Below are 16457 nucleotides of genomic sequence, written 5' to 3' on the forward strand. Positions count from 1 at the left end.
TAATCAATAAAATGGAACTGAATTAGAGAATCTTTAATATATCTCCCATCTCTAACACTCTAGGAAAGGAGTAATGGATTCATCCCAAATGCCAATGATAAACATTTGGAAGCCTGTGCTGAGAAGGATTTTAAGGGTATGTCACGACTTAGCATTAAAAAGTATAAGATTCAATGTAAGAGGGGCGCCTGGGTGGCACAGCGGTTAAGCGTCTGCCTTTGGCTCAGGGCGTGATCCCGGCGTTATGGGATCGAGCCCCCCATCAGGCTCCTCCGCTATGAGCCTGCTTCTTCCTCTCCCACTCCGCCTGCTTGTGTTTCCTCTCTCACTGGCTGTCTCTATCTCTGTCAAATAAATAAATAAAATCTTTAAAAAAAAAAAGATTCAATGTAAAAAAAAAAAGAAGAAATAGCAAGAATATACACTGACTTGGACTATTCTATGAATCATAGGCTTGCATCATCTTATATCCTACTAACACACTTAACTATTATTTTAACTTTTAAAAAAATTTTAAGGGAATAACATGATCCAGTTTAAGCTCTGGAAAAAGCTCCCTGTGTAACTCCAATATCCAGTTAACACTTTCTGAAATAACAAAATATTGCCCTTCATGAACACTTTCAGAAATAAAACTCCTAATTACTGTTGACTATATACATGAAATCATCCTCTAATCAGGAAAGCAAGAAACTAAAGACAAGATAAAATCTTAAAATATACTTGTTTCTATGCCATTGCTATGTTTGTTACGGACTGTCATCTTCACACAGACTCCCCTCACCAAAAGCCTACATACTCTGAATATAATTACTACTCCAACTTTAAAATGTCAAAATCTGTAAAAGTAAGCACAATAATATAAACAAAACAATTTTTATGAGCTTCAAAAAACTCTTAAGGTAAAACACAGAATGGTGGAATTTACCTTGAATTTATTTTTTTAAAAAGTTATCAATTTCCACTTGTTCTTTGCTAATACATATGTAAATACAACTGATTTTCTATATTGACCTTGTATCCTGTGATCATGCTAAACTCACTTGTAAATTCTGATTACTTTTTTTTCCCTTAGGCTTTTCTACGTAGATAAGTACATTGTCCAAGCCTTGCATTTCTTTCTTCTTGCATTGGCTAGGACCTGCAGTACAGCATTAAACAGTAGCAGCGCTAGCAGACATCCTTGTTCTCTTCTGGACCTGAGAAGAGTATTCAGTCTTTCACCATTATTAGTATGATGCCAGCTAAAGATTTTCAATAGATACCATTTATCAGGTTGAGGAGATCCCCATTTATTCCCTGGGCTACAGAAAATTATCATGAATGGACACTGAATTTTGTCAAATGTGTTTTATGCATCTACGGAGATGTTCGTATGGTTTTTATTCTTTAGTTTGTTTACGTGGTAGATCACATTAACTTTCAAATGTTGAGCCAACCTTGCATTCCTGGGATAAACCCTACTTGTTCATTAAATAATATCCTTTTTATATATGGTAGATTCAATTTGCAAACATTTGTAGAGAAGGTTTGGGTCTGTAATTCATTAGAAATACTGGTCTGTGGCTTTTGTATAATGCCTTTGTCTGGTTTCAGTATCAGGGTAATGTTTGCCTCATAAATATGATGGGAAGGTACCTTCCTATTATATGGAGAAGTTTGTGTAGAACTGGTATTCTTTCTTTCTTAAATGTCTAGTAGAATTCACCAAGGAAGTTATCTGAGCCTGAAGTTTTCTTTGCTGGAAGGTATTTTAACTACATATTCAATTTATTGAACAGACTATTTGGGCTACTCTATCTTAACTTAATATCAAATAACATGAAATACTTAGGTATAAATCCAACAAAATATGTGCAAGTTCTGTGTGATGAATACTACAAAACACTGATAAAAGAAATTTCAAAAAAAACAAACAAATGGAAGCCATGCTGTGTTCAATGATTGGGAGATTCAAGTTTATTAAGATGTATATTCTCCCTAAATTCAACTTTAGACTCAATGCCAGTAGATTGTAGAAACTGGTAATGTGATTCTAAAGTTATGAAAAAGTGAAAGATCTAGGAAAGCCAAAATAAGCTTGTAAAAGAACAAAGTTGGAGGACTCACATTAGTGATTTCAAGATTACTGTAAAGCTACAGTAATCAAGAGAGTTTAAAGTTGGCCAGAGGATACAAAGAAAATAACAAAATCAAGAAACAGAGCCACATATATGGTCAAGTGATTTTCAAACAAAGATGCAAAGGCAAAGCAATGTAGAATGTATAACTTTTTCAGCAAATGGCACCGGACTGAAAAATTGGACATCCTTTATGTTAAAAAAAAAAAAAAAGAATCTTGATCTCTACCTCATGACATGACACATACCATAGACAAAAATTAACAAAACAGATCAGAAGCCTAACATTAAAACCTAAAACTATAACGCCTCTAGAAAACACAGAAGAAAATCTGTGATGCTAGCTTAGGCGAACATGTCTTACATACTACGCCAAAAGCATGAGCCACATAAGAAAAAAAAAAAATTATATATATATATATATGTATATATATATATATATATATATATACTGAATGCCATCAAAAGTAAAAAACTTCTCTTCAAAAGACTTAAGCCAGGGCATGGGAGAAGAGGTTTGCATAACATATATCTAATAAAAGACTTAATTAAGGAATAACATACTCTCAAAACTCATTAATAAGAAAACAACCCTATTAAAATTGGGCAAGGGGAGCCTGGGTAACTCAGCTGGTTGAGGGTCTGACTCTTGATGTTGGCTCAGGGTCATAAGATCGAGCCCCACACTGGGCTCCCGGCTCAGCTGGGAGTCTGCTTGAAAGTCTCTCCCTCTGCCCCTCGCCCCTTTCACGTGCGTGTGCACTCTCTCTAAAGATAAACTAACAAATCTTTAAAACAAAAAATGGGCAAAAGATTTGAACAGATGTTTCACCAAAGATGATACATTTATGGCAAATAAGCACACAAAATGACACTTGGTTTCATACATAAAAACCATAGTAATGTGGAGTTACCACTACATGCCTATCAGAATGGTTAAAATTTAAAAAAAAACAAAAAACAAAGAACTGATGACAAGTGCTGCCCAGAACATTCACTGCTGAGGATGCAAAGTGGTACCAGCCATTCTGGAAAACAGTTTGGCAATTTATTATAAAGTTTAATGTATACTTAACCATTAAGACCCAGCAGCCAACTTCTAGGTATTTACCCAAGAGAAATGAAAATTAACGTTCACACAAAATGTTCACAACCGCTTTAATCATAACTGCCCCAAATCAGCAACAACCCAACTGTCCTGTCACTACTGAATGGATAAGTTACACCTCAGCAATAAAAGTAACTACTGACATAGGCAAAAATATATATTAAATCTCAGATACATCATGCCTTATAAGTAGAACGAGCCATATTCAAAAGGCTAGAAACTATTATTGATTAAAATTAAATGATGTTCTGGAAACATCGAAACTACAGGGAAAGAAAACAGATCAGTGGTTGCCCCAGGGTGGAAAGCAGAAAGAGGAGTCAACTACAGAGGGGCATAAGGTAACATTTGGGATGCTGGAAATGTTTATTCAATATTTTGCAGAGTGGGTACACAATTGTATGTATTGTTAAAATTCAATTACTCTAATAAGTTTTACTATACATAATTTACACCTCAATTTTTTTAAAAGGAATATTAACTCCTACATTAATTCCTAAAGCACAGACGCATAAAACACACTCACAAACATAATGAATAAATATTCATTTAGGTCTAAAATAATGTTCAAGTAGTCCCTAAATGAAAAGAATGTTTTAATGCATAGTTCCATCACTTTACCAAAAAATAACCAAACCACAACTCCACTTGAGGTCCATTAGTTCCTTGTCAATTATTATTATTATTATTATTACTACTACTACTACTATAGAAAATTCTCAGTCCTTCTATTCAAACCAACCTGATACGGTGTGTTTCGTAGTTTAGGCTGTCTTACAGCAGCTGCTGCCCCACCATACATTGTTTTTCCAGGATAAAAAGGAGAATCTCCAAGTTGACTTGTTTTAAGGATTGAAGAATTCCCAAGTGACTGCACAGAAACACAACAATAAATTATGACCAATAAACACTCAAAATCGAATGTGATTATATCAAATCCTAGTAGTACTCACAGGGGAAAGTGTTCCAAAGGCAGACAAGTTGAATGCTGGTTTTTTTGAGCTGGTGGCAGTGTGCTGTGAGAGAGAAGGAGTACGTTCAGCCTCTGGGGACCACAGAGGTGGCACTGAAGTGTTCTTTGTAACAGCTATATCTGAAACAAAAGTATGCAATGCATAGTAAGAGCACTAATTACAAGAAAAGGGAAATTACAAGTCAGAAAAAACTCATCCCATGAAATTTAACTTCACTACCAAATGCCAAGAATACCTTTATCAGAAGCTCTTGAAGAAAAACCACTGGTAGTTGAGATGTTATCATCATCATGCTGAGAGGTAGAATCTTTAATTTCCTTTACAAGGGAAAATCCAGAACTGCCGATTGGGAATGCCGAGGATGTAGAGGGCTGACAGTGTAATGCAGGAGATTCCAACATGGAGAAGTTCATATGGCTCCGATGAAGAGAAGGCCTTGTTAATACATCTGGGTAATTTGAAGAAGTACTAGTTGTTGAGGGTTCTTTAAAAAAACAAACAAACATTATGAATATACAGCTTAGAAAAAGCAATATCACAACAAAATGGTGTTTAAAAAACATACTAATTATAATAAATATAGCTTCGATTCAAGTCACTGAAGCCTCCCACAATAAGCCCAATTTAGTTATTCTTTAGCCAAACAAGGTTTCATCTAACTGCAATGAATTTACTTAACCTAGTATCAAACCATGTTTCAGGGTTCTCATACGACTTCTGAAAGTGCATGGTCCTTTATTTTCCTTGAATTGATATTATAAAACTTGCTCGTAAAAAATAAAATCAAAGAAGCTATATAAGAAAGTCATAAAACAAAAAGGATGTCTGGTTCCTCCAGAAATAACCACTATTAAATTTGTATATCCTCCCAGATATTTTATATGCATACATAAATGTTTTCCGTAATTATATCATCACATCATGCAACCAGGTCTAGGACTGGTTTTTCCATTTACCAATATAATTAATTGTCTCTATATACAAAGCATTCCCTTTAAAGACCACATTGTATTTTATCGTCATTGACTATATTATGTGATTATTTTCCCAATGCTCAAACATGTATGCTCTGATATCTGCATACTTTTCAGAGTATTCTTTTGGATTAATCCATGGTTCTCTAAGAATATAACAGAAACATGAAGAGAAATTATTAAACAAATACTTTTAAACTACCCACAAGAATATCTGATTCTGTAAGCCTAAGTTGAGCCCCTAAAGCTGCTTAAGTATCCAAGGTATGAGATTCAGTGTGATAAACAATTATATGTGGAACTGCTCTGTCAGACTGGATCAGAGTGTGTGCTCATTTTTGCTTATGAGACATACTGTGATCTTGTCAAGTTATACTCCCACAAACAGCAAATGACAATGTACACGTCCACTATCCTAACACTGGCATCATTATTTTACTTGCATTTACTTAAATGAGAGGGATACTGAGCATCCTTCCCTATATTCATTGGTCATTTATATTTCTTCTATTAATTGCTTACTGATATAGTCCCTCTTACTATGAAGATCAGTGAAATCTAATTTTTGGTAAGATACTGTGATATGATCTGAAATACTACAACTAATTTTTCACCATTGGTTGAACCTATTCATTTTAATGAGGTCTTTCGTAGCACAGAAAATAACTTGTACCTTGTTTACAAAGACTTCTACCGTTCCAAAACTGTAAGAAATTAAAAATTTTACTCATTTTTTTGGTACTGTACTGTTACTTTTATTTCAATATAATGTTGAATCTTGAGTCCATCTGGAATCAGTTATGATGTAGTAGTGAAAGAATGATTCAGCTTTTGTTTTCCAAATGGTTAGCCTGTTCAAATTCTAAAATAGCCTTCTTAAACAAGCTATCTCTTAATCACTGATTGAGAAACCAGAACTACCACAATACTAAATTCCAAAAGGCTTTTCACTCCTTCGCCCGGTGATATATCTGTACCAGCATGATAATGTTTCACCTACTCTAACTTTAGAACACATTTAGTAACTGTAAAAGTTACTCCAACATACCCCCACATTCCCCTTATTCTTTTTCAGAATCTCTCTATTCATCTTCAGGTATATTTTCAATAACTTTAAAATGATTTATCAAGTTTACAAAACACTGACAGGCTGGAATAACTGGGCCTCCAGACTAGCCCTTCTATAATGTAAATAATTATTATACTGGACAAAATATGAGACAGCTTTCAGACAATATAAAATAGCACTCAAAAACAGGAAAACTCAAAGTAAATAGAAAACTCAAAAAGTGAGCCCTATCACTATCCTGCTCTCTACCTGGGTACATTTTTGGACCTGGAAGAGAAAACTGGAGGCCAAGCAGAACATGGCAGGCAGAAATCAAATTAAGGACAGTGGACAGTGCAAAACTGGTTAGGGTGGGGCCTTCAGAAGTCCAAATGGGAGTGTCCAGACTATCCATGCACAGAGTAAGACCATCTAAGGCTTACCAAATACCAGCTGCTATAGAGTTGAGAAAACAGACACAGTACTAGGGGACAAGCAGTGCTAAGGACATAGAAGCTACAGTGTTACCAGAACTTATCCCATGAAAGCACCTCCTTAAATTCATGGCAATCAGCTGAGATGTTGGAAACACTTCCCCATGAAACTAGGGATGATGTCCTAGAACAAGACCTACAGTAGACTCATCCTAAAAAGCCAAAGGGGAAACAGTTTGGAGGCTAAGTTCTACCACGTTAAACACCTTGGACCTTCCACAGATACACATTAACAAAACATAAAACTGAGTTTACAAAGTTCAAAATGATCACTTAATAATCAATACTCACACAATAATCAATACTCCTCAGGGGAAGATAACAGTATCCAGAATCTTTACATATATTATTCAAAATGACAATATTTAGGCAGAAACTATTTGATATATATAAGAAAAATGCCATCAATAGTGGGGGAAAAAGCAGTCAATAGGAACTGGACATAAGATAGCCAATTTAACCTTCACAAAGGCTTTAAAACAAGTATTTTTAAGGGCACCTGGGTGGCACAGTCAGCTGAGCACCTGACTCTTAGTTTCAGCTCAGGTTGTGATCTCAGGGTTGTGAGATCCAGCCCCATGTTGGGCTCTGTGCTCAGCAGGGAGTCCGCTTGAAATTCTCTCTCCCTCTCCCTCTGCCCCTCCCACTTGTGCTCTCTAAATAAATAATCTTTAAAAAATAACAATGAGTATTTTAAGTATGTTCAAAGTTCCTAAAAGATTCATTAAAATTATTTGATCTGGATTACACTAAAGTTAAAAGATTTTATTTTTTTTAACTATTTGAGAGAGGAAGGGAGGGAAGGACGGAGAAGGGAAGGGGGAAAAGGGGCAGAGGGAAAAGCAGACTCCCTGCTGAGCAGGGAATCCAATGTGGGGCTCGATCCCAGGATCCTGGGATCATGACCTGAGCTGAAGGCAGACAGTTAACCGACTGAGCCACCCAGATGCCCCCAGTTAAAAGATTTTAAAAAGGTAGTACTATCATGCCCAGCATTGTTTTACTACTGACTTTTCCTTTTGTTCAGGTCTCCTTAATGTCCCTCAGCAGAATTTATAAGAATTTCTTCTTCTAGAGTACCATATACTTCTTAAGTTTATTATTATACAGTTTTGTTGTTTGTTATTATAAGTGGGATCCTTTCTTCCTTCATACTTTTTACTGGTTACTGCTTAGGTAAGAGTTATTGGGTATTTTTCCTATTATTAACTTTGTGATTAATTTCTACAATTCTCTTATTCCAACAAGTTTTGCTTTGTTTTTTTAATCAAGTTGCTTAGGTTTCTCTGGGTATTACTGGCAAGCAAGGATCATTTTGCCTCCTTCTTCCCAATACTTACACATATACACACATCCTCTATAGTTACATCTTTAATATCTAGAAATAGTGATGATGGGCTTCCATCTTACATCTGATTTTAACAGGAATGTTTCTTAATGTTTCACCATTACATGTGATTCTGGCCTTTGGATGACAAACATGTTATAGAAGTGGTAGTCTCCAATTTCTAAATGAAATAAAGAAGAATGGGCTTTAAGTTTTAGCAAATGCCTATTAAGTATCTACCAGAAAGAAAAAAATTAAAAGATCTTCTCACCTATAAATATGCTAAATTATATTAGTAATTCCCTCATGATGAATGATTCCTTACTCTTCCCAGTGAGTAAGAAGATTCTACTTCTCGGGCGCCTGGGTGGCTCAGTCGTTAAGCATCTGCCTTCGGCCCAGGGCGTGATCCCAGAGTCCTAGGATCAAGTCCCACATCAGGCTCCTCCGCTGGGAGCCTGCTTCTTCCTCTCCCACTCCCCCTGCTTGTGTTCCCTCTCTCGCTGGCTGGCTGTCTCTGCCTCTGTCAAATAAATAAATAAAATCTTAAAAAAAAAAAAAAAAGATTCTACTTTTCTTTAAGGTGCTGCTGGACTGTATCTGCTACTCTGTAATTTTCTTCCCAAAAGTATGTCTTCAAAAATACTTAACAGCATAAGCAATACAAAACAATTCCGTGTTAGTTTCAAAGTACTATTATGCAAAAAATAAGATGCAGATAAAAACACTTAACTAGGACTAGAAGGAAATATCAACTTAATAAAAGCCATATATGAAAACTCATAGCTAACATCAAACCCAGTGGTGAAAGAGATTTTCCTCTAAAATCAGGATCTGCTCTACCCACTTCTATTTAACTCAGTTTAACTCTGTACTGGAAGTTCTAGCCAGAGTAGTAAAGGCAAGCAGAAGAAAGATATCCAAATTAGAAAGGAAGTAGTAAAATATCCCTAATTCACAAATGATATAGATTATACGTAGAAACTTCTAAATATTACACACACATACACACACACACAAACACTGCTGGAATAAACAAATTCAGCAAAGTAGCAGATGTACAAAACCAATACATAAAAATGAGTTGTGTTTCTATACACTAACAATGCACATTCTGAAAAGTAAAATAAGAAAACAATTCCAGGGGTGCCTGGGTGGCTCAGTTGGTTAAGCTTTGCCTTCGGCTGAGGTCATGATCCTGGAGTCCTGGGATCAAGCCCCGCATCAGACTCCCTGATCAGTAAGGAATGTGCGTCTCCCTCTGCCCCTCACCCCACTCTCGGTCTCTCTCGCTCTCTCAAATAAATAAATAAAACATTAAAAAAAAGAAAAGAAAAGAAAAGAAAAGAAAAGAAAAGAAAAGAAAACAATTCCATTAACAACAGCATCGGAGAGAATAAAACACTTAAAAATTAACCAAGGGGGGGCGCCTGGGTGGCTCAGTCAGTTAACTGTCTGCCTTCAGCTCAAGTCATGATCCCAGGGTCCTGGGATCGAGCCCCACATTGGGCTCCTTAGTCAGCAGGGAGCCTGCTTCTCCCTCTCCCTCTGCTGCTCCCCCTGCTTGTGCTCTCTAGTTCTGTCAAATAAATAAAGAAAAACTTAAAAAAAGAAATTAACCAGAGGTGAAAGACTTGAACAATGAAAACTATGAAACATTGCTGAAAGAAATTTAAGACATAAATGGAGACATCCACGTTCTTACATCGAAGGAACTAATACTGCTAACATGTCAATACTACCCAAAGCAATCTGCAGATTCAATATAATGCCTTTCAAAAACCCAATGACATTTTTCTCAAAAATGGAAAAATACATCCTAAAATTCTTATGGAACCTTAAGAGACCCTTAAAAGCCAAAATAATCTTGAAAAGGAACAGTAAAGTTGGCAGTCTCACGCACTTTCTGATTTCAAAACTTATCACAAAACAGTAATCAAAATAGTGTGGTACTGGCATATAGACAGACATATAGACCAACAGAACAGAATAGACAGCCCAGAAATAACCCCTTACATATATGGTCAAATGATCTTCCACAAAGGTGCCAAGACTACTCTAATGGAGAAAGGACAGTCTCTTCAACAAATGGTTTTGGGAAAACTAGATAGCCATGCAAAGGAATGGAAATGGACCTTTCTCTTACATCATATACAAAAATTAACTAAAAATGGACTGAAGAACTAAAAGCAAGATCCAGAACTATAAAACTAGAAGAAATCAGAAGGGAAAAGCTTCATGACATTGATCTTGACAATGATTTCTTAGATATAACAGGCAACAAAAGAAAAAGAGATATATGGGACTATATTAAAAATAGTGCACTAGGGGCACCAGAGTGGTTCAGTTGGTTAAGTGTCTGCCTTCGGCTCAGGTCATGATTCCAGTGTCCTGGGATCAACCCCTGCATCAGGCTCTCTGCTCAGCAGGGAGCCTGCTTCTCCCTCTATCTCTGCCTGCGCTCTGCCTACTTGTGCTCTCTGTCAAATGAATAAAATCTTAAAAAAAAAAAACAACTGCACTAAAACACATAATCAACAGAGTAAAAAGGCAACTTACAGAATAGTAGAAGATATCTGCAAATCATACATATGATAAGAGGTTATCCAGAATATATAAGCATGAACTCCTGCAACAACAACAAAAAATCAAATAACCTGATTAAAACTTGGGCAAGAGGGGCGCATGGGTGGCCCAGCTGGTTGGGCATCCGACTCTTGGTTTCGGCTCAGGTCATGATCTCAGGGTCATGAGAGTGAGCCCAGCATCAGGCACTGTGCTGAGTCTGCTTGACATTCTCTCTCCTTTTCCCTTTCCTCCCTCCCTCCCCAAATAAGTAAATAAAATCTTAAAAAAACTTCAAAGAACCTGAACAGATGTTTCTCCAAAGATGATATACAAATGGCCAAGAAGCATAAGAAAAGATGCCCAGCATTACCAATCATCAGAGAAATGCAAATCAAACCACAATGAGATCCACTCACATCCATTAAGACAGCTACTATCAGAAATACAGAAAATAAACGTTGGCAAGAACGCGGAGAAAATAGAACCCTTTTGCACTAGGGGTAGGAAGCGTAAAATGACGCAGCCGCTATGGAAAACAGTAGCGCCGTTCTTCAGAAAAAATTAAAAACATCATTACCATATGACCCAGCAATTCCACTTCTGGGTATATACCTAAAAAACCTAAAAGCGGGGTCTCAAAGAGATTAATACAATCATGTTCTGAACAGTATGATTCACAGTAAAGGCTGAAGCAACCTAAGTATCCACTGACAAATGAATAAATGTGGTATAAACAGAATATTAGTCAGCCTTAAAAAGGAAATATATTCTGATACATGGCATAACGTGGATGAACCTTGAAGACATTAGGATAAGTGAAATAAGCCAGTCAACAAAAGGACAAAAAACTGTAGGATTCTACTCAGATCAGGTACTTAGAGTAGTCAAAGTCACAGAGAGTAGAATGGTGTTTGCCAGGGCCTGGAAGGAAGAGGGAATGAGGAGTTAATATTTAATGGGTACAGAGTTTCAGTTTTACAGGATGAAGAAAGCTGAAGTGGATGGTGGTGATGGTGACACAACAATATGAATGTAGTTAATGCCACTGAACTGTATGTACACTTAAAAATGGCTAAAATGGTAAATATTGTTATATTCTACAATTAACAAATAATTTTTAAAAATAGTAATTATTTTTAAAGTAAGGTGTACCAAGAACAGCCATAAAGAATTTTTTTTTTTTTTTTAAAGATTGTATTTATTTATTTGACAGAGAGAGACAGCCAGCGAGAGAGGGAACACAAGCAGGGGGAGTGGGAGAGGAAGAAGCAGGCTCACAGTGGAGGAGCCCGATGTGGGGCTCGATCCCATAACGCCGGGATCACGCCCTGAGCCGAAGGCAGACGCTCAACCGCTGTGCCACCCAGGCGCCCCTAAAGAATTCTTTTTTTTTTTTTTAAATCGCTATTCAGGGCACCTTGGTGGCTCAGTTGGTTAAGCAACTGCCTTCAGCTCTGGTTCGAACCCTGCATCAGGCTCCCTGCTCATAGGAGAGCCTGCTTCTCCCTCTCCCTCTCCCTCTGCTGGTTCCCCTGCTTGTGCTCTTTCACACACTCTCTCTCTTTCTCTGTCAAATAAATACATAAAATCTTAAAAAAAAAATTACTGCATATAAAACACTTTAAATGTTCTATTAGATTTTTAAATTATTGTTTTTCATGACTAGTTTTTTTTTTTTTTTAAGATTTTATGTATTTATTTGACAGAGAGAGAGACAGCCAGAGAGAGAGGAACACAAGCAGGGGGGGGTGGGAGAGGAAGAAGCAGGCTCACAGCAGAGCGGGGAGCCCAATGAGGGGCTCGATCCCAGGACTCTGGGATCATGCCCTGAGCCCAAGGCAGACGCTTAACAACTCAGCCACCCAGGCGCCCCTATATGTAGTAATTTCTTATCAAGCTCACTCAAGTTAAGACAGAGACAGGCCAAAGTTTGAAAATCTACTGGTATTGACAGTTAAACCTATAGGCATTTAAACATTATATTATTTCAATTTTTATGCAGTCAGGACACACATACATAAAGGCTGAAATGTTTCTTAGGTTATTTAGTATTCTAATTTTGTAGTATATTATATCATAAAACTGTTTTTTACTTATTTCATTCTCTCATCCCCACATCAGTCTATCCTACAGGATAAAAGCAAGGGGACAATTTTCTAGCTATTGGCAGACATCTACTAAATCTAGTTTACACAGAAACTATAAAGGAAAAAGGAATTTACTATGACCTACTTCTACTTGAAGGTATGATGCTAACAGCAATGCTACTTTTTAATACTTACAGAGCTTCTTCACCCCCAAAACCAAGCCCAATAAATAACACAGTTTGGGATAATAAGACTAAACAAGGCCAAGTCATCTACAGATGTGTATCAGCCACAAATGCTCAGTTTCTCAGAGTATACCTGGAATCACATGGTATCAATTAGACAAAGCAGTCTACAACTTTCATCTACTGTTGACTAGTGTACTAGATATGCCATTGTGCGATCTTTCAGAGGCCTGAAAGACTGACTCAATGAAACATGTACATTATTTCAGATTCCACTAACCTAGCAAAAGAAATCCAGACACCCAAAGGCTCACCATCATTAAGACAGTCAACACAATGAAGTACACAGGCAGAAAGCTGCAGAGAACAGATTTTCAACAGGCCACAGATCCTGTAACTGCTCTTACTGCCCTGTACTATTTGAAGAATGCACAATACCCTCCAGCTCCAGTTACTATTAATATAAAAGTTACACTGGTAAAATTAATTTTGAGTAAACAACATTCAGGACTGCTTTAAACTTTCAATTATTTTAAGCTTTCAATAATTTGACACCACTTAAGAGCAGAGAGGTCTAAGCTGTTTTTTGAGAATGCACGGTCAAATTTAAATGTAATGTTTCAGAGTCAACAAACAATTCTTTACCTAGTAAGATCTATATTCATCACACTGGGGGAGTTATCAGTGGTACTTTAAATCACACATTATGTGATTACAACTACTGAATAATGCAATACTGTGAGAAAAGAATTTTCTGGAGCTAACAAAGGACTGGGGCAGGTGGGTGGCTCAGTTGGTTAAGCATCTGCCTTTGGCTCAGGTCATGATCCACAGCCCCTCATCAGGCTCCCTGCTCAGCAGGGGACCTGCTTTTCCCTCTCCCTCTGCCCCTTCCCACCGCTTGTGCTCTCTCTCAAATAAACACATAAAATCTTTAAAAAAAAAAAAAACATAGGAGCTGGATTCAGATCTAAGATAAGAACGAGGCGGGAAATGCTATCAAGTTCCTGAAATTAGTATCAAGAAGCGCCTCACAATTTGCTTCTACATAATTAGAGGAGTTAGGGTGGGAAAGTAGGTGAGTAAGTGTGGGAACAGAGAAAACATCAGCCATAATACCTTGTCTTTGAAGCCAGGTAATGGGTACATGGGGGTTTCACTGCACTATCCTCCTTACTTGTGCAGTCTGAAATCTTCCATAGTAATTATAGAAGCTAACTCACAAACCTATGTATACTATACATGTAACAGAAAAGCTATCATATAAACTTAGTAACATAATGAATAAAATCCAAGTTAGAACTGACCTTGGCAAACCACTAAATTAATTCCATTATTTTAATGAAAATACAAACACACACAAAAAAGAACTTTATAGATACAGATATAAATAGATAAAGATATAAAATGAGAAACACTCCCTTTATCTCGCACCTGACCTAAATTAATTCTTCAAGTTAGTTAATCCTCAAAAGCATGTTCATTAAGATGGAAACGAGTATCAGTCACTGTGGATATAGGCTGGGGAATACCGGAAGTCTCTAATGAAAAGAGAAGCCAGGGTCCTCTTCAACGCCCAGGGGAAAAAATGACATGGAGGCAGCATAGACCTACTAGATAAAGCCTCAAGGCGGTTGTTGGTAATGTATTTGAAAGAAATCTGTCCCAAGTATAGATATTAAAACTTCCTAAGTTATTCTAATAAAAAATAAGCAAACATTTAAAGACTAAGCCAAATTGAGTATTACTAAGAAAACTTAGGTAGGCCATTTGTATACACGGAGAATCATTCTTCCAGGCCCATCTCACTCTCACTAGGTTTCACGATAAGCAAATCAGGCAGGAAAAGACGTTACTATGTCCACCAAAATTAACAGGCCATACACCCACATCAATTATTCAGGCAAGACAAGAATTCAACACCTCGTTAGAAAACTTTTATAATTATACATAAGCTAAAACATGTAATGAAATGTATATATATATATGCATATATATATATACACACACACACACACACAGAAAAAAGAATATGGAGAGATAAACTGGACTTCATCAAAATTAAAAACTTCTGTGCTTCAAAGGACACAATCAAGAGTAAAAAAGACAATCCACAGAAGGGGGAAAATATCTGCAAACCCTACAACGGTAAGGAACTTATATCTGGAATATATAAAGACCTCTTCCAATTCAACAATAGAAAGACAAATAACCCAATTAAAAATGCAAAAAGGAGATGTGAATAGCCATTTCTCCAAAGATATACAAACAACCAATGGGCATATGGTAAGATGCTCAGTATTATCAGTCATCATGGAAATGCAAATCAAAACCATAAGATACCACTTCAACCCACTAGAAGAGCTATAATAAAAAAATTAAAGGGATGCCTGGCTGGGTCAGTCAGAGGAACATGCAGCTCTTGGTCTCAGGGTCATGAGTTCAAGCCCCATACTGGCTGCAGAGATTACAAAAAAAAAAAAAAAAAAAAAAAAAAAAAAAAAAAACCTTTAAAAAAAACATTTAAAAATGGAAAATAAGTATTGGTGAGGGTGTAAAGAAACTGTAATCTTCATACACCGTGGGTGGAAAGGCAAGATGGTACAGCCACTTTGGAAAACAATTATTCCTCAAAATGTTAAAATTGCCATGTGACCTAGCAATTCTACTCCTAGGTATACACACAAGAAAAAACACAGCCACACAAAACCTTGCACATGAATATTCACGGCGGCAGTATTCATAATGTTCAAGGAGTGGAAAAACTCAAAGGTCCATTAACTAATGAATGGATAAATAAAATGTAGTTTTATCCATACCGTGGAATATTGCCTGGCAATAAAAAGAAATGAAGTTCTGATGCATGCCACAACACAGATGAACCTTGAAAACATTACGCTAAGTGACATAAGGCAGTCACAAAGGATCACATATTCTTTGACTCCATTTATATGAAATGTCCAGTTGAGGCAAATCCACAGAGAGACAAAGACAAATCAGTGGTTGCCTGGGATGGGGAGTGACTACTGATGGGTCTAGGATTTGGGGGGGTGATAGGGATGATGATGAAAACGTCCTAAAACTGACTGTGGGGATGGTTGAAAAACTCTGTGAATATATTTAAAACCACTAAATTGAAAACTTTCTCTTTTTAAATTTTGGAGTATAAGTTCTCACACAACATTACATTAGTTTCAGGTGTACAGCATAGTGATGCAAGAAGTTTATACATATGCGATGCTCACAAGTGTAGCTCCCATCTGTCATCGTACAACACTATTACAGTATCATTGACTATAGTCCCTATGCTGTGCCTTCCATCCCCGTGACTTATTTACTCCATAACTAGAAGCCTGTATCTCCCACCCACCTTTACTTATTTGCCCACCTCCTTACCCCCTCCCCTCTGACAACCATCAGTTTGTTTGTTCTCTGTATTTGTAATTCTGATTCTGCTTCCTGTTTGTTCATTTTTTTTTTAGATTCCACATGACTGAAATCATATGCTTTTGTCTTTCTCATTTCTCTGATTTATTTAGCTTAGCTTAATACCCTCTAGGTCCATCCATGTT

At 36.8% G+C, this 16457-nt stretch overlaps 1 protein-coding gene across 2 annotated transcripts in view; it reads right to left on the reverse strand.

Annotated features, from left to right (window-relative positions):
* NUP153 (nucleoporin 153) overlaps positions 1-16457 on the reverse strand; it is a 73420-nt gene that overhangs the window by 41820 nt on the left and 15143 nt on the right. For both annotated transcript variants that reach the window (XM_040645085.1, XM_040645086.1), the window contains exons 3-5: positions 4438-4686; positions 4182-4321; positions 3971-4099 (exon numbers count right to left, since the gene is read on the reverse strand). In XM_040645085.1, the coding sequence (XP_040501019.1) occupies positions 3971-4099; positions 4182-4321; positions 4438-4686 (518 nt within the window). The remainder of the gene's footprint in view (positions 1-3970; positions 4100-4181; positions 4322-4437; positions 4687-16457) is intronic.

The sequence above is a fragment of the Ursus maritimus genome, unplaced genomic scaffold, assembly GCF_017311325.1.
Source record: "Ursus maritimus isolate PB19 unplaced genomic scaffold, ASM1731132v1 scaffold_30, whole genome shotgun sequence".
Classification (NCBI taxonomy): domain Eukaryota; kingdom Metazoa; phylum Chordata; class Mammalia; order Carnivora; family Ursidae; genus Ursus; species Ursus maritimus.